At 41.9% G+C, this 20,077-nt stretch overlaps 2 protein-coding genes across 3 annotated transcripts in view; one reads left to right on the top strand and one right to left on the bottom strand.

Moving 5' to 3' along the window:
• Positions 1-7,590, bottom strand: part of USP40 (ubiquitin specific peptidase 40) — a 33,557-nt gene extending 25,967 nt beyond the window's left edge. Inside the window, exons 1-6 of one of the 2 annotated variants that reach the window (XM_082763638.1) lie at positions 7,506-7,590; positions 5,322-5,538; positions 4,726-4,793; positions 3,651-3,764; positions 2,937-3,101; positions 2,230-2,376 (exon numbers count right to left, since the gene is read on the bottom strand). In XM_082763638.1, coding sequence (XP_082619764.1) covers positions 2,230-2,376; positions 2,937-3,101; positions 3,651-3,764; positions 4,726-4,793; positions 5,322-5,520 — 693 coding nt within the window. In that variant the 5' untranslated portion in view covers positions 5,521-5,538; positions 7,506-7,590. Of the gene's footprint in view, positions 1-2,229; positions 2,377-2,936; positions 3,102-3,650; positions 3,765-4,725; positions 4,794-5,321; positions 5,539-6,284; positions 6,380-7,505 lie in introns of those variants that run through there. The other variant, XM_082763637.1, reaches the window with a different exon arrangement.
• A 1,815-nt stretch (positions 7,591-9,405) lies between these two features.
• Positions 9,406-20,077, top strand: part of LOC309879650 (UDP-glucuronosyltransferase 1A1-like) — a 35,620-nt gene continuing 24,948 nt past the window's right edge. Inside the window, exon 1 of the mRNA XM_082763590.1 lies at positions 9,406-10,307. Within this exon, the coding sequence (XP_082619716.1) occupies positions 9,453-10,307 (855 nt within the window). The 5' untranslated portion in view covers positions 9,406-9,452. The remainder of the gene's footprint in view (positions 10,308-20,077) is intronic.

Raw genomic sequence — 20,077 nt, 5'->3', positions numbered from 1 at the left:
GGGAGCAAGAGCTTCACGATAGCTTTGCTATGCTCTGAACATAAGCATAGGTTCGGTGGCCTCTGAGCACTGCCAGTGTCTCTATCCAACTCTCCATTTACACAGCCATAAATGGGTTTATCAGGAACACATGCGTGGCTCAAGAAAACTAGAATTAGGTATTCCATTTGCATCAATTGCGAAGACTGCTTTGCAGAGGCACAAAGGATTTTGCTCTTCCAAGCAACTCTTCCAAGTTTAGAGTGCTAATCCGACTGTATGATTAAAGTTTGATCAAGTTCTTGAACTCGAGATTTTTTAACTACTCTTTTTTTTTTTTTTGGAGGTCAGGACAAAAGAGGGGAGAAAATAACTTCCAAAGACCCACAAAAAACTGAAGGAAGAGAGGATAGGTATGGATCACCTTGTCTTTGAAACCAGCTAGGTGCACGCAGAGGGTCATGCTGTTAGACAACTGCCTCCCTAGTGCCAGCTACATGACCAAATTTCAGAGGTAGCCAACTGTTACCTTGCACTCCCTTGAACCCAGCAAATTTTAACTGAAACCCTCATAAACAAGCCACATGAGGCACTGGCAAAGTTTCATGAACTCTCCTAAGGTACTGATTAACTTCACCTGTCCTGAATTTGCCTCTGCACCTCCTGCCTTCCACATTAGGCATGTTGCAAGGTTTGGATCACACTCATCTTGGCACAGAAGAATGTCCAAAGCAGGCCAAAGCGGTTTGCTGTTGCGAAGAGGGCAAAACACATCAAAGGCAGGGTGCGCTAACAGGTATGACTGCCTCCCCTTTACAAAAAATACCAGGAATATGAGGAAAAAACGAGCTACTTTTAAAAAAAAATCTTTATGACATCAGAAACAAGCACAGAAGAAAGCCAAACACCATTTTGTCCCATCCTGAAGAGACCTACAATTCTAAGACCTACAGCTCTAGTAAAGCACTCACACAACTGCCTTTCCCAGACCCTGGCTAAGAGCACAAACAAGACACAGAAGTCTTAACAAATTTGATTACTCCAGTAGGGAAACTACTCTGAATCATAAAACAACAAAACAAGAACTGGTTTTTAGCACAAGGATGCTGTAAGGTACTCTGGCAGACAGAAAGCAAGCCTATCATCATCCATGCCACCACTTCAGAGCATTCAGGGTCACATATGCAACTCCTCTGAAGGACATCAGTGTTAACAAGCGTCAAGCACCTGAAACTTTCCAGAGTGCCCAGCAGTGAAGGCAGAAAACCAAGCCAAAGGAAGGAGCTCTCCCATCTGGATGTCGCTACACTCCTAGGGATTGCTCTCAACACAGGCTTAACATGCACAGCTCTCAGCTGAACACTGATGAACTCCAGTGACTCAGCAGAGGAAAGGGCTGCACACTGCACTTAGCTTTACAAGCAATTAAAAAAAAAAAAAGCAGCAACAGTAAATCATTAACTAGATAGTGACAAAGTAGCACAACTCATCAGAAAAACCATCTACTTCCTCCAAAAGCATCTTTGAGCTACAGCCTGAAGGAGACACTTTCACAGTCACTGCTTTGACCACAGGAAGATGACTTTTCGACTCTGCTGTTTGCTTGCTGCCTCAATTTTTATCCTCCTCATTCCTGGCCTCTCCGAAGGAGGCAAACTGCTGGTGGTGCCCATGGATGGAAGCCACTGGCTGAGCATGAAGCAGCTAGTTCTCAAGCTCATGGACAGAGGACATGAAGTGGTGGTGCTTATACCAGAAATAAGCTGGCAGATGGGAAAGGGACAGTCATATATTGTGAAACCATACACATCAGAAGACCTGGTTAGTTCCTTTCACAAGTCTGTTGTTACTCACCTGAAGGCTCTAGCACTATACAGCACCACAACAGATGCTTTCAGTATGTTAATGTATCATTAACATAATGTATCATAAGCAAGAGTTGCTTATTATCTGCGCTCTTCATGTGAGAATTTCCATGTAGTTTACTTTGTTCTTTTCTATATGGCCTAGCAACCTATTCACCACTGGCTAGATTAAAGCCAGCAACAATACTCAAGTCAAGAAATGAGTCACATAAGGTTTTGATGACATAGCTGCTGAGCTTTAACATGCAGGTCCGTTTTTGGTATTCCAATCTGGCATTATACAACAAGAAAGGTGCAGATTTTTTATCTGAGGGTTATAGGGTGGACACATGTAAGTGAAGTTCCTTTGTTAGCAGATCAAATACTGAGTGACCTAATGCATTACCTTTGAAGCTTCAACAAGTTTATCACAGGCTCCGCATCGATACAAGTTCTCATTTTCAAAGTACTCTTCCTCCACATACATGTTCCACAGGGCCTCCTCCAAGCCAGCTACACCTTTTACTGCCACTGTTAGGTCTAAGAAATCTTCCTACGCAGAAATACAAAAAAAAAAAAGACAGTAAGTAGTGTAAATTTACAGTACATTAGAAAGATGCTTATCCCATTTGCTGTGGCAGATGTGAGCACTTATTTTGTTTTCATCATTGATGGGACAGAACATGCACCTTAGATTTTATTTTTTATCACAAAAAGATTATTTTTAGATTATTTTTTAATCACAAAGAGCAGTAAAACAATGTAAAGATATGTTTTACTGTTGTTACCCCACTGTTCAGCTGTCTGCTCTCTACTATAGGCAACATTTGCAACACCGATCTAATAATGCCTTTTTTCCTTTTTCCTAGTGAGTCACTTTTTGATGTAGGTAGTTTAGCAAATGGCAGCCAAGATTTAGCAACAAAGTCATGTATAATTTTCGTGTGTTAGCAAGCCTGCAGTGCCCTAATCAATACACACTACCTAGATTCAAGAAGACTACTAGTGACACTTCAGAAAATTGTCTTTTTTTTTTTTGAGTTGGGAAAAAACATTTCAAGCATCTTCAAAAGACTGAACAGAAGCCTATCCTGGGAAATCCTCCGGCTTTACCTGTCTCTCGCTGATATTCTTGCATTCTTTACAAACAATCTGGTTGACAACAGTTCCATGGTACAATCGATTAATAAGGTCGTGACCCGAAGTCCCCACAAGAGAAGTCTCCAAAGCACTGAACAGAATCCGATTTAATTCCTGCACATCGTGCTGCCTCATTTCCTGCATGATAAAAAATAAACTTGAAGAAATAAAAGTGCCATCTGCTATGCTTATTGCTTAAAAAACAACTTCCATTAAGTGTGGCAGAGAGCTGCCTCAATTGTTACCCATGTATTTACTACACCGAAAGAAAATTATTGCTACATTTTTAACTTGTGCTTTTTGTAGAAGCTATAAGTATGTAAAATATACCATACAAAAGACACTTTTACCTATGTAGATTTCCACTAAATTCTAAGCAGAGTTACACAGTAACATTTTAGGTAAAAATTTAAGTAAATAAAGGGCAAGCAACTTAGTTACTGCTGGAAAAAATGTTCCTATAAAAACAAAGGGAAACAAAGGAGAGCTACTGAAACTGTATCTAATGGAAGAATTTATTCTGTTGCTCACTGAGAACAATTAAGACATCCTTCCTGTGGAGGCACAATAGTATAAGACAACAGTTGACCTAATCAACTGCTACCTCCACAGCCTGAAATATTCTAAGAAATTTTTTCCATGTCAGACTTCAGTATCAATGATGGTGACACAGGTGCCTGTTTGTACCTCATTGCTGTTCCACCCAAAGCTCTCAGTAAGGTCTGTTGTAGATGCAGCCTGCTGGTCTAAGAGCAGAAGCTGAGCAAATAACCGTTGAAGTTGCAGTGGAATTATTCGAACCTAGAAATAAAGCAAAATATACCTAGTACATCAGAAAGTCTTCAAGCCAATCATTTTGATTTAAAAAGAAAACTAAAAAAAGTCTAAGAAGCCACAATTGTCTATGGCTTTTATAAGTCAGGTTACTTGACTCTCACCAAAACATCTGCCAACAGTGGTTACCAAAACTGTACAAGGCCTCACCTTACTCCATACAGTCATGGAATGTAAGGTTTGTGATAAAGCAGAACTGTGCAGGTTAAAATTAAGTCACCACCAAAATACACAGTGATAACTTTATCTCCTATTTTTCATAATCCTAAAACTTAAGAACTTGTTACAAGGCATCAAGACATTGATTTATGAGCTACTCCTTGATCAGTAAAAATAAAAATTACAAAATGGGTAATGAGGTGGAGAGGGGTTAATGTCAACAAGCTTGATCAGCTGCCTATATTTATCTTTGATTCACAAAGATAAAATGTTTCTAAGCAACCAGCTTCAGCCCAAGAGCTGAAGAATGAAATTCTGTAGTCAGCATTAGTAAGCACTCTTAAAATAAATAATAAATTCCAGTCCCACAACATCTTGTGTATGGGTGGGCTGTTAAACCTTCAGAGCCTCAGTGCAGTCATCTAGTCTGCACACTTTTTTAATTGGTGAAAAATAAGTCATAGCATTGTAGCTTTAGTTACAGCATAGAAAGTACAAAGAAAAAAAAACATTGTATAAACTTTGGGATTGTTTTTGCTTTTCCTGAACACAAAAGAATCTCTACTATCAAATTCAGCAGAAACAAGCTCAACATCTTGCTTCTGAAGGAAAAGCTTACAGCATCTAAAGCTTACTTCTAGTGTGCAAAAAAAAGAGTATTGGCCAACCAAACTGTCTTCCAGTATCATCCTCACGAGAGATTTCAGAATATTGTTTCAATTCACATGAATCAATGCTCAGTGACTAATTACAGGAAAGTTTTAAATACCTTTGCGTCTGGTTTATTGATATCATCCAGAGTTCCAAGCTCTTCAGGTCCTAGAGAGAACAGTGCCTCTGTAATTGAAAAGAAAAATTCCTATTTAAGAATAAATGATGTCTTCTCTTGAGATGTTTTATCCTAAGTGTTAAGTATCATGTTTTTTCTTTTATCAGATTAAGACATTAAACCACATATCTGAACATCATTCATCATTACAACTGGTTCAAGCTATAAAGTACCCCTAAGCACAGAGGCATTTAAATGGCAAAATATACATTTTTTTCAAGAATTGTAGTGTCTGCATTAAAAATGAATAGCATGTTATGAACAGCAATACCCTCTCTTATCTACACAAGCAGTAAATGGCTACCTCTAAGAAAATATAATATACATATTACTTATATTTTCCGTAGAAGTGGCAATACTAATTTAAGAGATAAAACTCTTGAATATCCTGTAATAACTTATTTAAATTGAAGTGAAATAAACTGTTTGTGAAAACAATCTATGGTTGTGGTGTTTCTTTAACAAATAATTAGAAATGCAAGTCATTGCAAGATATCAATTCCAAAGTTACTTTAAGAAGATTTTGAACACAGTACCTCTAAATTCAGGTGTGAAAAGCAGCGTCTGCAGAAGGGAATTGAGGTAGCAGGTCCCACCTTGATTTTTGATACCGCTTAGGTTGGTGAAATCTCTGGGAGCTGGAGGCTCAGAATCTCTGGGCTTTGATTTCTTCCCTTTTCCACAATGATTGTTTGAAATAAAGGAAAAATCCTCTTCAAATAAGTCCCCAAACATTGTGAAGACAAAACAGTCCTATAAAAACACAAAATAATCAATTTAACAAAAAAATGTACCCTGAATCCACCCACTTCAAATCCTCAATGATGAACCTTTCAGTCCCAAATCAAGAAATTGCTTATACTATTTTCTTTCATGTTCTGTTCACTTTAAAAAGGGAGCGTCAGATCCATGCAGAGATATGCACTAATGTGACAAAAAGGTTCAAGTAAAAGCATTTGTCTTCACACAGGTCTGAAAATACTTCTAACTAAAATCAAACACTTCTAACTAAAATCAAACTCATCATATTTTAATTTTGCTTCAGCAGGAATATGCATACAAAAAAATAGGTCCTTCTCAACACCTGTAATTAACTAGCGCTCCATTTACCTGCAGGAAAACTTAGTAAGGCCCCCAAAATTTTGTCAAAATGCCCATGCTGGGTCTCAACAAATTCATCTATGCAAATAGTCTGTCTCTATTATTGGCTGGTTCAGGTGGGAAGAACTTAATAAACCAGTAAATACAAAGCAATATTTTACCAAAACATTTTTTTCACTTCCAGATATTGAAAGCCAGAAACTCAATGGCAACAAACTGGTGCTTCTTCTTTTTACCAGTCCAGTTTCATAGCCCTGTGATCTTTTAGCACGTACCAAGATTCCCTACTAGCTCCTGCTTCCACCCCATAGTTCCATGTGGTATGTTGTAATACTTGTTTCAAAAGTGAATAAACAGTGAGCTATATTGAAGCAGTGAATAATCATTTCTGTGCCTACCTTCACCTTCTTTACCATATTCCACTCAGGTATCACCTCCAGACAAAAGCCCCTAGAGCGACATAATCATTCCTACAACTGAAACTCTCCCCCATCTTCAGTTGATAAGGCCAACTTCCCCTGATGCCTTTACACTTTTTGACATGAGAGGACCACATCTGCATGCAATATTCAAGATGGGTGCAAACCATGGGTTTCTATACCTAAATTACAGTGTGCTATTTTGTTCTTCTTGTACAATGGCTGAGCATTGAGCTGCCTTTAAAGCAGTCTTTATCATCCCAAGGTTTCATCCCTGTACATTTGTTCCAAACCCTGCCACTACACAGTTTCCATAAATATGTGGGTGTATGTGATTGTTGTTTGTCTCTGCCCCATGATATCCATCTCTTTTGACTCATCTACAATTGATGCTGTCAGCTATTGTATCGTTCAGCTGTTCAGTAGCTTAAAGACTAGAAAATTTCACTACTGGGACTTGACTACACCACAATACACCAGCCAGCTTCACAAGAAAAATTAACCACCTGACTTCACTGTGGTTCCCTGTCAGTTTATATGCTGAACCCTACAAAACAGGCCCCAGAAAAGGCATGAAGTAACAACCCTCACTCCTCTCTATGAGGGTTCATCTTTCGTTTCTTATCATTTAGCGGATTATTTAATCAAGCAATAATGTTCTTCTTCTCCTGCATCAGCTTAATTTCTTCAGGAGCCATCAGTAGCAAACCTTGGTGTGCACCTTTTGAAATTCCAGTTGTGGTTTATGGCTTCTCATTCAACCAGCTGCTAGTTCCTCTGATACTGGCCCAAACTCTTTTTATTAAGTATCATTACATAAAGCATTTTCAGTCCTTCTCACGGCAGGGCACCTTTTAAGCGAAAGGCTGTGCTCTGAGCAGCATGGAAACACTCACTATTTTTCTGTAACGCTTCTTCAGCGCTTCACATGATACATATACACTTCGGACCCACCACAGAATAAAACTATGCGGTTGGGTTCGCTAAGAAGGAGCTCTAATGGGGAAACAAACCCTTCTGCTCTCATCCCAACAGGTCTCTCTGCCCTGAGCACACCTCCAACACCTGGATCCCACCTCCCACGCTTCGGGACGCAACTGCCGAGCTTCCAGCTCCCTCCAGCCTCTCGCCCTTGGCTCGGCCGTGCTGCACGTTACGATTTAGGCACACAAACCCCCCAGAAATGCTTCTTTTCCTTACTTTCCTCGCCTCAACGCGCGCTCAAAGATGCCCCCAGACCCCCGGCCGCCGCCCCGCCGCCGCCGCCATATTTGTTGGGGCGCCGCGCGAGGCACGCCGGGAGGCGCGGCCTCGCCGCGAGGGCTGCTGGGGGTTGTAGTTCCCCCCCCCCATGGCGGCCATGACGGGGTGCCCGCGTTAGTCAGGTGTTACCTTACACAGCCTTGAACCCGACAAAGTTTAACTCACAAACAAACCTTCCCCGGATCATTAAGCCAGCCGAGGGTGATAGGGGCGTGCTCTAAATGCTCGGAAGCTCTCCTGAGATACTGATTAACCTGTCCTGAGCTCGCCTCTGCACCCCCTGCCTTCCTTCGCCGTTAAGCACCCCCTGCAGTTCTCATTAAGCACCCCCTGCTTTCCTTCCTCATTAAGCACCCCCTGCCTTCTTTCCTCATTAAGCACCCCCTGCCTTCCCCATTAAGCGTGTGGCAAAGTTGGGACAACGCTCACCCTGCCACTGAAGGGGCCCGAGAGGAGCCCCAGGCTTCAGGACACCTTTGCTTACATGTACACCTCTCCAGCAAATTTGGGAGTGCCATTACCAAAGCATTTTCAAGAGAAAATGCTGTTTATTAAACTTCTTGTGCTCCAGAGGATCATTTTTAAGTGTATTTTGCATAAATGTAGAAGTAGTAACTTGTTCTAGTTATTACTCACCTTTTTTTTTTTTTTCTTACACTTTTACCTAAATTAAAGGTAAAACTCCCCCAGCTCTAAAGTCCAAAGATTTTGTTTTCTGTAAAGTTACCAAGTGCCTAAAAGAAAAATGCTTTCTGTCACTTACTCTGTAGCTTCGCTACACAAGGAAAGAAATCCAGATGTTGGTAAAGTTGGAAAAGAAAGTAAAAAGACTGACAGGAAAACCATGCAGAAAGCTCTACATAATTAACATCATTGCATTGACAGTGGTGTGGAAGGGAGAGAAATACTGCCTCTGCGTCTCAGTTGTGTTTCTAAGAGGACCCAAGGGAATGACGGGGATGCTTCAGGCTGGGTGTCACAAAAAAGAACCGGACCCAGAGGGTGGTTGGGCACTGGGACAGGCTCCCCAGCGATTTGGTCATGGCACCAAGCTGCCGCAGTTCAAGAGGCATTTGAACAATGCTCTCAGGGTCTGATTTTGGATGGTGGTGTGTGGAGCCAGGAGTTGGACTCAATGATCCTCGTGGGTCCCTTCAAACACAGGATATTCTATGGACCTGTGGTTCTAAATATCCTATGTTTCATTAGTTTTCCATGTCAAAGTGCCATTTAGGCATCTAATTGTTCAGGCACTGATAGCTCCAAATCTCTGCTTCAGATGCCAGGTCAGCCCTTCTCAACGTCTCTTGGTGTTACTGTATGCCATAGGAGGGATGCTCTGTTTCCTGCTAGCTGAAAAATTGTGATTCATCTGCCCTTTCCTCTTATCCTGATGTTCTCCTGTTCTGTCTTCAAATAAATTCTGTGAACATCTGTGACTCCAACTGTGATGAAATGTGTTGAAGCTGTTTTCATTTGTTACTGTGTTATTGGAGTTGTTCTCACCAGACTCGCCTTCCTTGGCCCTGTCTAAGTGGTAAGACAAGACACAAGAGTGATAAAGAGGGAAGTCTTAAGAAATCTGATTAGGATGTCGAGGAGCTAGTTCTCTATTAAATGCTGAAGAACTCCAATGACTCAGCATGGGAAAGGGTCACTCACTACATTTGGCTTTACAAGCAATTAAAGAAAAAAAAAAAAAAAAGGCAACAACAGTTCTCATCCATAGCTGAGCCCAGATCAAAGCAGTAAATCATTAACTAGAAGATAATGACAAAGCAGCACAACTCAGCAGATAAATCCATCCGCTTCCTCCAAAAGCATCTTCAAGCTACAGCCTGAAGAAGAAGACGCTTTCGCAGTCTCTGCTCTGACCACAGGAAGATGACTTTTCGGCTCTGCTATCTGCTTGCTGCCTCGATTTTTATCCTCCTCATTCCTGGCCTCTCCGAAGGAGGCAAACTGCTGGTGGTGCCCATGGATGGAAGCCACTGGCTGAGCATGAAGCAGCTAGTTCTCAAGCTCATGGACAGAGGACATGAAGTGGTGGTGCTTATACCAGAAATAAGCTGGCAGATGGGAAAGGGACAATCATACACTGTGAAAACATACCCAGTGGATTACACATTAGAAGACCTGGATAAGTCCTTTGCAGAGTATTTGTCTGTTCACCTGAGTAACCAGCCTTTCCCAATGAATGTTCTGACACTCTACAACATCTCAAAACACACTTTTGGAATGTTCCTTTCTCAGTGCAAGAACATTTTCAGAAGCACAGAAATAATGCAGTACTTGAATCAAAGTGACTTTGATGCTCTCCTAACAGACCCTATTGCTTTGTGTGGAGCAACACTTGCTAATTACCTTTCTCTTCCATTTGTGTTCTTCATGAGAGGATTTCCTTGCAGTCTACACTATGATGCACCACAGTGCCCAAGCCCTCTGTCGTATGTCCCAAGACTGTTTACATTCAACTCAGACAACATGACCTTTTTCCAGAGAGTGGAAAATGCATTGATTGCACTCCTGGAGCTTGTGTACTGTAATGCTTTCTATGAAGAAGGATTAAAGCTTTCCTCTCAAATTCTTCAAAGAGACGTATCCCTATTAGACCTGCTGAACGGTGCTTCCATTTGGCTACTGAGATACGACTTTGTGTTTGAGTATGTCAGACCGGTGATGCCCAATATGGTCTTCATTGGAGGTGTAAACTGTGCTCCGGGCAAACCACTGCCTAAGGTATGTTCTTTTTCTCCAAATCATACATTTTCCAAAGAAATGTAATTACATGGCTTATGGGCTTTTGTGCTCTTGAATTTATTTATTTGTTTGTTTGTTTGTTTATTTTATATATTTATTTATCTGGTAGTGATTTCATACATCTGGTTTCTGGCAGTTGCTTTCCATGGGCTGAAATGGCTTTATCCTGATGGAGGCACATGACTGTTATTTGAATTAGTAAAGATTTTCTGACAAGTCCAACAAAAAATGGACTTCATCAGCCAGCTACCGTCCTCAGTGAATATTTATTTTATTCTTCAGTCTGATGCAATTTTGGTTTCACTTTCATGAATTCTGGCATATATTTCTTTTATCTGACTAAAACTCCAAAGACCACGCATTGAGAGTCTTTTGTTGTTCCTGTTGTCATTAATTCTAGGCTCAGCAAAGTCAGTTAATTTGCTTTCGTTGTATTTTCATAACATACGGTTTCCTAGCTGGAAGTCTATGTTATTTCTGTTTGTAGATCATGGTGAAACATAAATCTCAAGCTGAAACTGAAAGAATTATTCCAAAATAGCAGATTTTGTGAAACACAAACGCAAAATCAGAGACATTTTTATTAAGTGTTTCTTGACATTTATAAGAACTGTTCTGTGGGATTTGTAAAGCTAATCTAGAAAGTTAAAAACAATTAATAGCACCAGACATTTCTTTCCAGGCACATATTACATTCCTGTGAAATTACTTCCTCACTTCTGAATTGTGGTCACACAATATCACTACATGATTGCACTACAGTATCTTTGAGTTGATTTTTTTCTCTTTTTTTCCTTCTTTTATATTCTCTGATGGGCTTACACAGACTCCCTCAAACCGCTCCTAGGCAAATAAAAAATAAGCTGACTGCATACATTCTCTAGTATTAAACTCGAGGGAGTGGCACTTAGTAGTTTTAGATTTAAGAGGTACCATGGCACGTTCTTTCTGATTGCGTGACATTAGTCTTCTATTTGTTTTTATAGCCTGAAGGTCTCAGAGCTGCAAACACGTTGTAGCTTGCTGCTTTCCAAAGGGGTAGAACCATCCTGGCTTTATTTTATACCTGCCGTCTCCTGTCCTCATACTGATGTTTGTTATTGAGTGGAAATCATATGTTCTACATCTTTAAAAACCTTGTGTATTCCTCCTAACTTCACTCTGGCTTTTCTGCCTACATTTCTACAGAAGAATCGCTCCTATTTCACTCGGAACTGCCCAGCAGCAAGGCCATAAAGTAGGGAAGTGTAAATATGCAAAGGGAGTCACATGGGTGAAAAAAATCTGCCTATCCATACACAGTTGTAAACTCGAGGTTAATCATCTTTGTTCATAAATACAGTCATGATAAAAATAGGTGGCTCTCTGAAACCTGGTATCCCATTGCTCAACAGATAGGAAAACAAAAGGTTAGAATGACTAGGAAAGAAAGGGAGAAAAAAAAAAAAAAAAAAAAAAAGAGAGAGAGAAAAGCTCTCCTAGCTACTCAATAAGTCCATGGCATACTTTCATTCTGAATATTGTCTGACCCCTCATCTCCAAGGAAATATGGTAGAACTGCAAAAGTACAGAAGAAGGTGAGAGGGCCGGTAAAAGGTTTGAGCAAGATCTATTTTGTGATCGAAAAAAACAGATCTATAGAACAAAGGTCTCAGAAATTGTGAATGACATGGGCAAGATGTGTGAAGAATGATTGTTCTATGTTTCCTGTCAGGCAATAACTACGGGATGCTTGGAAAAATCAGGTATTGATTTAATGGCTTCAGAGAGAAGACAGGAAGGTGATTTTTCCTCTCATGTATTTCTCCCAAGCTTTGAAATGCCTTGACAGTGGCCATTATAGATGGAAAAAAAAAAGTTACAGGAGTTCAACAAGGGAATAGACAAGTTCATGAAAACAAACAAACAAACAAACAAACAAAAAACCACACCATAGAGATATGTAATATAAAGATGGAAACAAAGACAATATAAACAATATTCAATGGCAGCAATACAGTTTGTTTCAAGAGCTCCCTGAGCCACTTATTGCTGGTGGCTGCGAAGCTGCTCTGCATGCAGATTATCGCTGCTTTCTTACAGCATTCCTCAGCATTACTTGATGTCCGGTGTCAGGATGACAACTCATTTTGTATGCCAAATTGAGATCCAAGATGAGATTTGGAAATCATTTACGTGGTTAAGCAATAAGCTCAGCAGTGTGCCCAGAGGTCTTATGATAACTACTAATTATAATGAAACCAACCCTGTGAATGATTGACTTTGGGTGATAAGACCTGCTCCCGAACTTCCCTTCTTGAAGAGTTTTCTTTGGGATTTTCTTTGGGGTTGCATACAGACCTAGAAGACATTAGTTGTCTTATTTCTTCATTGGCTTGCTACGCAGGTGCTTTTTATGACATTCCCTGAGCTTTCAGATCAGTGGGATACTTCTAGTACTGTCTAAGGTGAAAGCCACTGGCTTAGCATGAGTCCAGTATTGGAAAAGCTCAACCAGAATGGGCACAAAATACTGATGATCTACAAATCATTATGTAGACGACATGCTGGAAATATATCCAGTGCTTTACACAAGAGAAGAGCTGGACAGGTGAACTTCTGTAAGGCTCTGCGGCGACAACCTGTCCCACTTGATGTTGTGGCAGTCAGTAACAGCTCAGTGCAACACTGCCAGGGTGATATTTCCTCCCTGCAGGAGTCTGTTCAGTAAGAAGGAAATGACAGTGTCCTATTCACGGTGGCTTTGATGCTCTCTTTTGATGCTCCTGTGTGGAGCGAGAGTTGCTAATTGTGCTTTACTCCTATCCGTGCTGTCTGGGAGAGGATCTCCAAGTGGTTCACACCAGGAAACAGCTCTAGGAATCATTCTGCAGGTTCTGATGGGCTGCAGCTGTAATTACCCAGGTTTTGTGCAGGAGAATCATTAGATGCATAGGCCTGTGCATCCAAGAGAAGGGTGGTGGTGCTTGGCCAGGCATTGTCACTTTGTCCTTTAGCAAATCCAAGCATTTGTAGTTCTATCAGGCTGGCACAGTGACAGCCACAGGCTTAGACCTGCCTGTAGGTGGCCCGACATGAACTCCCTGAGCTAGGAGGCTGCTCATCTAGCCATGAGGTGAGCAGGCAAGGCTGTTTAGGATTACAACACTCACAAGTTTACTGCATCTGCAGGCAGCCTCTTTGTGGCTGGAGATGTGTGGCAGCAGGCAATGCAAGCATCCAGCCACAGGGCAGTGCCACTCACAGCTCCCTTGCTTCCTTTTGGCCCTCTCTCAGGTTTTCCCCTCTGTCCTGCTGTACCTTAATAACCACCTGTAGGATAGTGACACGGATCCCCTGTTTCCCTGGCATTTTTTTTTTTTTTGATCACTCTGAAATACATTTTATCCTCTGTAGGTCAAAAATGCATTTTCTATTTCAATGTCAGATGTGGAAGTGTGTCTATAAAGAAGCAAAGTGACAAGAAAGGACAGGCTGGCACTGAAGGCTTCTGATGAGTAAAGCACTCCTGTGGTGCAGCTTTCTTTTCTCAGTCAGCGGAGTAGTGGCTCCAAATGAGGTTTCTTTTCTTAGAAGAGCAGCTTAAGCCACAGACCTTTCTATTGCAACACTTCCCATAGCTTTCCACAGGCAGAAATATCTGGTATTGACACCCAGTTCCAGAAGAGGGCTCCTTCGTGCCACATCTGACACTGCCTGACTCAGTACCTGTTCAGGAGCTCAAGGCATTGCTGAGGAGCTCAAGTTTTCACAGAACTGGGCAAATGTGTCATATGCAGCACAGAGCTGGGAATGAAATCCCCAAATCCCTGACCCTCCTGAGCCATAAACATCATCCTGAAATACTCTCATCTAAGGTGGAGTGGTAGAGCCTTTCCTCCCTCAACTCCTGACCACAAGACTATGCCTGGGGGAACACGAACTGCATTTATTCATTGACTAAGATAACTGGCTGCCTCAGGCTGTGTTTCCTCTTGTCTTGCAATTTGCATTGCCATCTGTTTCAGTATCAATTACATATTCATTAACAGACGCATAACTCCAGTTGCCAAGTCCCACTGTCATGCAGGTTTAATACAAGGCTTGCAGAAAACAGGCCTGGTATCTCAACTGGGCAGAGGTCCTATGCCAGCATCATATTGACTCCTGAAGTACCTCAAGGTTGTTGTGATAAGTGTTCCCTCATTAGGGAGACCAGAAATGAACTCGCACTGTGTGTCAAGAGACACTTTGATGAATATCTTATTCATAACCAAAGCAAATGCGAAGCTGCTTTTTTTTTTTTAGGCAGTTCACAAAGTTTGTGTAAATTGATCAAAGCTCAGAGATGTAAGCTATAGCAACCTTTCAAAAAAGTTTCTAGCTTTTTAACCCAAACCACTAAACACTTATTTAAACAACTGGTCAACTTAAAATAGTAAAATAAACTGATTCAAGAAGATACATGTAGTTGCTCCAGTAAAGCAGGAGTAGAACTGAACAAAGGCGCTGTGTTTTGTCCCTCCAGCAAAGGGGTTAAGAAAACAGGCCCTGCTCTGAAACCCTCTTGCCAGAGCCAGCAGCATCTGAGAAGCTCTGATAAGGAGACATTTCCAACTGGTCCTTTGAAATATGCAACTGAAGTGGAATTCAAAGACTTTGGCAAAAAGTCAAAGGATACAGTAAGCAATACCACAACACACAGACATACCTGGTACACAGACACACTTTTCAAAACCTGCACAACCAAATGTCACCGTGTGTCCTCAGAAGGGACTCACATGTCTGAGGGTACCATTGCTTTTCTAACATGGGTAGGTACAGGGCAACTCTTCATTTTCAGCACTGAGGTAGCAATCATCACTCTGTTCATAAACCAAACAACAGGCTCATCTTCAATATTCAAGGTGTCGATGAACTTACTGACATTTCCGAGCAGTCTTATACCATGCCAGTATTTGTAAAGTTGTTGAACACCTCTAAAAGTAGCCACACTGCTCATCTGCCTTACGTTGCAATGGCAAAATACACATCAGGCAAATAAAAGCAGTGCTGCTTGTGGGGGAAAAATATTAAGTGCCATGTATTGTGCATCTTCATTGCACAGCATGCATCAGCCTGAAATGGCCAGTCTAACTAAAGTGTTCATCTCACTGTCCTCTTCAGTCTGTTCTTGTCCACATCACTGTGCTTCCCATATTTCAAAGAAAAGATATAAAAGGAGGCTAGAAAACACTTCTTTCTACAAAAATCCCTTCATATCAAGTGGAACTACTGCCTTAGTTTCCCTTCCCATGACAAGTTTGTCTTCTGGTCAAGTTAGCCTTCTCTAATATGATTCTAAAGGTGAATGTAAAGCTAAAAATATTTGACAAAGGTCTGCGCACAAAAATCGAGAAATGTTATAAGAGTATAGGATACAGTCAATAATTTCAGGATCACATACTGTTGTTCTCATATGATCTCTATTTACTGCTTAGAAGAGGGCTGCCCTAAAAACAATCTGTGTTCTGTGGCTTCCTTAGCTGCCTACTGCTTCTTGCTACTGTGAAGACTTAAAGTTACTTCCCAACTTGCAGTTTGATGAGTTGTTTTCCCTCTGAAGCCATGCTAGGCATACTTCCTCATTCTGTGCAGGGGAATAACAGTGTATGTCCATAGCTATGAAAGGGAGGAAATCAGGCAGGTTCATGCTAGCAGCTACCAAGCTACTGTAATCCTTTTGCTTGACACTTGAGCATCAAAAAAGGACTGGGTTCAATTACACAAGGATTCCTTCTGATAAAATCTAAAGCCCTATCCATCATCCAAAAACCTGGGAAATCAAATTGTGCTGTCATCACACTCAGGTGTTTGAACAACTTTTTACTGCTTGCAAAGCCCAGAGCATAAGGGTGTGAGCGACCTCATCTAACAACAGGAAAACAACTTGAGTAGGTGAAACAACACCTCTAGATTGCTTCTTCCCTAAGTGCCACTCGCTGTTTGCTGCTTAGATGAGAAGGAATCCACGTGGCAGCCAGTCTGTCCTGGTGTTATTAACACCTCTTCCATCTGAAGCAACCCCAGGGTGAACGGGAAGCTCAACTGCACCCTAATATCTTAACATGACTACTGATCCAAGCTTAAGTCTTGTTTAATTTCTGTCCCTCTGCATGCAGTGGGGAAGGCTTTCCTCCTACTGCCAAGAGCTGGCACACAGCTCTTGTACTTTGAGGTCTCTTTTCTTGCAAATTCTCCGAGGTGTTCTTCCGCAAATACAAGTGGAGTCAGTAATGAGCAGCAGAGCATTCAAACCTGCAAGTGACACCAGTGCCCTTTGCTACTGGATAATGAGCAGCAAACACGTGTAAACCTACTAAGTTATGTTAAAAAACAAGCCAGTATGTTAATTTTCTGAATACCAATTATTTGGCTTAGACCTGACCCCAGCTGAATCTGTGCTAATCTAAGAACTTCAACCTTTATTTGTCTGTTGTACTCTGTGTCCTGTTAAAATGGTTTGCCTTTAATTTATCTGGCTTTTATTCTGTTCTTTCTTTTGCTTCCTCACCTCTTCCACAGTTTTTGCTCTGATGGTCCAGTACAGAAAGTAGGGAGTCTGTTGGGTCCGTAAGAAAGTGTAGCCATACTAGCAAGAGACTTGTGCTCATATAGACTGGAAGATGAATATTTTATTGTCTGTTTACAGCCATCTGATTTTGCTGTTGAAAATCATATCCAAGAGCAGAGAAAAATCACACCACGTTAACAAATTCCAAGTGGATTTGGTCAGTTCCCATTACTGCACTTGCCATAGCTAAATCTCCAATTTGGAGATTTGGATTTATCTCCAAATGTTGGGCATTTAATCAGAATTACCTGTAAATCTGTAAAGTTTCAGCCTGTGCTTCACAAAACTGACTCCCACCCCTCACTCCCCTGTATGCATACCTAAGACATGGGTTCAGTACAGCTCCACACTGTCACACGGGGGCTGGTTTCTCTGTTTCATCATGAGAGTGTGGAGCCGTGCAGAGCACTGCTGTCACCCTTTGGGTATGTTCTGAGGCAAACCACTTCACCTAAGGGGGTAAGGGTTTGTTTTTTCCTACAAAAGATGCTGGGAATTCTACCACTACTTATGAGAGAAACTCTTCTTTAGCACCAGCCCAAAAAGACTTTGGTCTGGCATTGCTTTCAGTTGCATAAAGACAAAACATTCCTCCAGAAAAGCCCTGAGGGCACACAGGAAAGCAGTGAATGCCAGCAAAACAAGGGGTCTGCACCATCTGCTGGCATATTAGCATAAAGCACCAGGCATTTTTTTATAATGGCCCAGCAATCGGATCTCCCTCAGGCAAGAAGTAATTTAATCAAGAGAGGATCTGTCTTCCCATTAAAGCTGGGCCACTGGATAGAAGGTTTACACAGGCCCACCCAGGGCCCTCTGGATGGCATCCCTTCCCTCTGGCATGTTCCCAAAGGCTCCACCAAGGAAGTGTGTGACTACCTCTCCTCATCTGTCAGCGCCTAGATTGGTTACACCTTCTTCTAGAGTCCATCTGACAGCCTTTGCAATGGTTATGAGCAACGGGTCTGTGTCTGTGTATCGGCTTCTCCTGAGCTGTTTCACAATTCGCATTAAGTTACTCTTGTCTTAAGCTGCTGATGCAGGGATAGTGCAGATGATGGAACGAGATGCTCCTTTTGAAGGTAAGTTCTCAATAAGGTTAAAGCACAAGGTTTAGAAATGTGCAGGCAGAAAATGCAGATAAAAGAAAGAAACAGCAGCGATGCAGAGCCTTGAAAGGCAAGGACAGCAGATAACACCTGCCTAATTACCTACTGATACATAAACCTTTACTGCGAGAGGTGACCACCATCATTTAATGACTCAGCAGTACACAACCAAGAAGGATCTGGCCCCGCAGAGTTCATGAACTGTTTGAGTCATGAACTGACTTGACACAGGCCATGAACTCCTAAGTTCATGCACTAGAACCCTGTTGGTTTATGTTATCTGATGTTCAGCTGTGAACTTCTGTTTTGCAACTTAATTTTATGCCCGATAGGATGAGGGGTTAGGTGGAAGTTATTTGTAGAGATAGGGACAGATTTTCTGTTGGCTGGTTATCTTCAAAAATGTGGTTTTGCCTCAATGGAAAAAAAAATCACTTTTCTCAATTGCACCAACTACTCTTTGTTGTTAAAAGAATGAGACAGGTAGTTCAACATTGACTTTTCATACTTATCTTTAGTGTAAGTTGTATTTCACTGTACCGTTTGCTTTAGTTGAATTGGAAAAGAAAATGCTTATAAAAAATTAGTATACTGTAATAATTTGACAGCCTGCAGTGGGATGGAGAACTCCAGCACTGTATGAATAAGTGTAATTTGGTAGACTCTGTATAGACTAAGTATGTCCACGTGGGGTAATCCTAGCAGTCCACCTGTTCCGTGGATGCTTTTCTATCATGGGTCCCCATGTATACTAGATTATCTTGCCAGTAAATATCCAAATACCACTTCTTATATCCCAAGGGGCTCTACCAGCTGCACAAACCATGTGGCAGTCTCCCTGTGGGTGCTGAACCTCCTTCTCAGCAACAGAGAGAGCCTGCTTTCTAAGGACATTTGTGCCAGGTTTAAACATTGCTTTAAAGTCTGGAGAGATGTCCATCCACCATCATTTTATCAAAGGGCTCTATTTGGATACCAAGATACCACTCCTTTTATGCCCCACCTTCTTTTCACTCAAGGAATCAGCTGCAAGAAAGGGAGAAGTCTGTCGAAGGTACAAGGATCTGGGGCAGATATTTTGTGCTTGATGGGAGAGGAAGCCTTACACAGGAGTAAAAGTTTCACACAGGTTTGTAAGAGAATTTTCCACTCAGACAGATCTTCTTTGGGCAAGCTTCTTGTTTTCCCCTGTGCTGGTGTTGCTGTAGGATGGTTTGGATGGTCCTGCCCTACTTCATGAATGTGCTGCAGTGAGAAGTGATCAGAAGACCAAAGCTCTTAGCTCATGCTGATAAAAACTATGAAAAGAAATTAGAAAGGAGACAAGTTCAATCCAATCACATGGATGAACAAAACCTAGGCATGGGACCAATTGAAGGTGGCCCAGCACCAGTTCTGCAACCCGGGAAGTGTTCTTAAAAGTAAGTGAAGCTGCAAACCTGGATTTACCTGGCATTGCCAACAAATACTCTCCAGCTGTATCTGAGACTGCTGTGGCATGTTCACATGTTGTGACAGCTCATACAACAGCCGTTCACAGCCCTACATCCTGAGACCATCCCTGGGAAAGGAGCAGACACAGGGCATATAGGGTGCCCAGATCCCACAGTCCGACCTGGGCAGGGATGTGGCAGATGGGTCCCATCTTCTTTCCACATCAGAGCTGCAGTTGTGCTGCACTGAGTAAGCGCTGCTGTAAGAGCACAGGGAGAGATCATGGGGGACTTGGCTTCTTATGGATTATTCCGAATGTGTGGTCTCTAGAGAAAAATGCCCAGCTGTGGGAGGAGTAGCTCTAACAAAAAGCCAAGCCTTTCTGGGCAAAGAACAAGGGACAGGCAGGAGTCATTCCCAGCTGCCTGCGTGACTTGTGCTCACGTGTCCATAGCTGTTAATGGGTGCTGCCTGCCTGCATGTGAGGCTAAATGAGCCACAGGCTGAAGCCGGGCTCTTGTTGCCTTCCCTGAACATTTCTGCTGTGGCTCAGTAACAATAACTGCAGACTCACCCAGCAGCTTGCGGTCCCCTACCTCCCAGCCTGCTGTGCT

This window comes from Aythya marila (assembly GCF_965140915.1).
Source record: "Aythya marila genome assembly, chromosome: 6".
NCBI classification, from domain to species: Eukaryota; Metazoa; Chordata; class Aves; order Anseriformes; family Anatidae; genus Aythya; species Aythya marila.
Note: the sequence above shows the minus strand (reverse complement) of the source record. Positions and strands in the feature narration are given on the sequence as shown.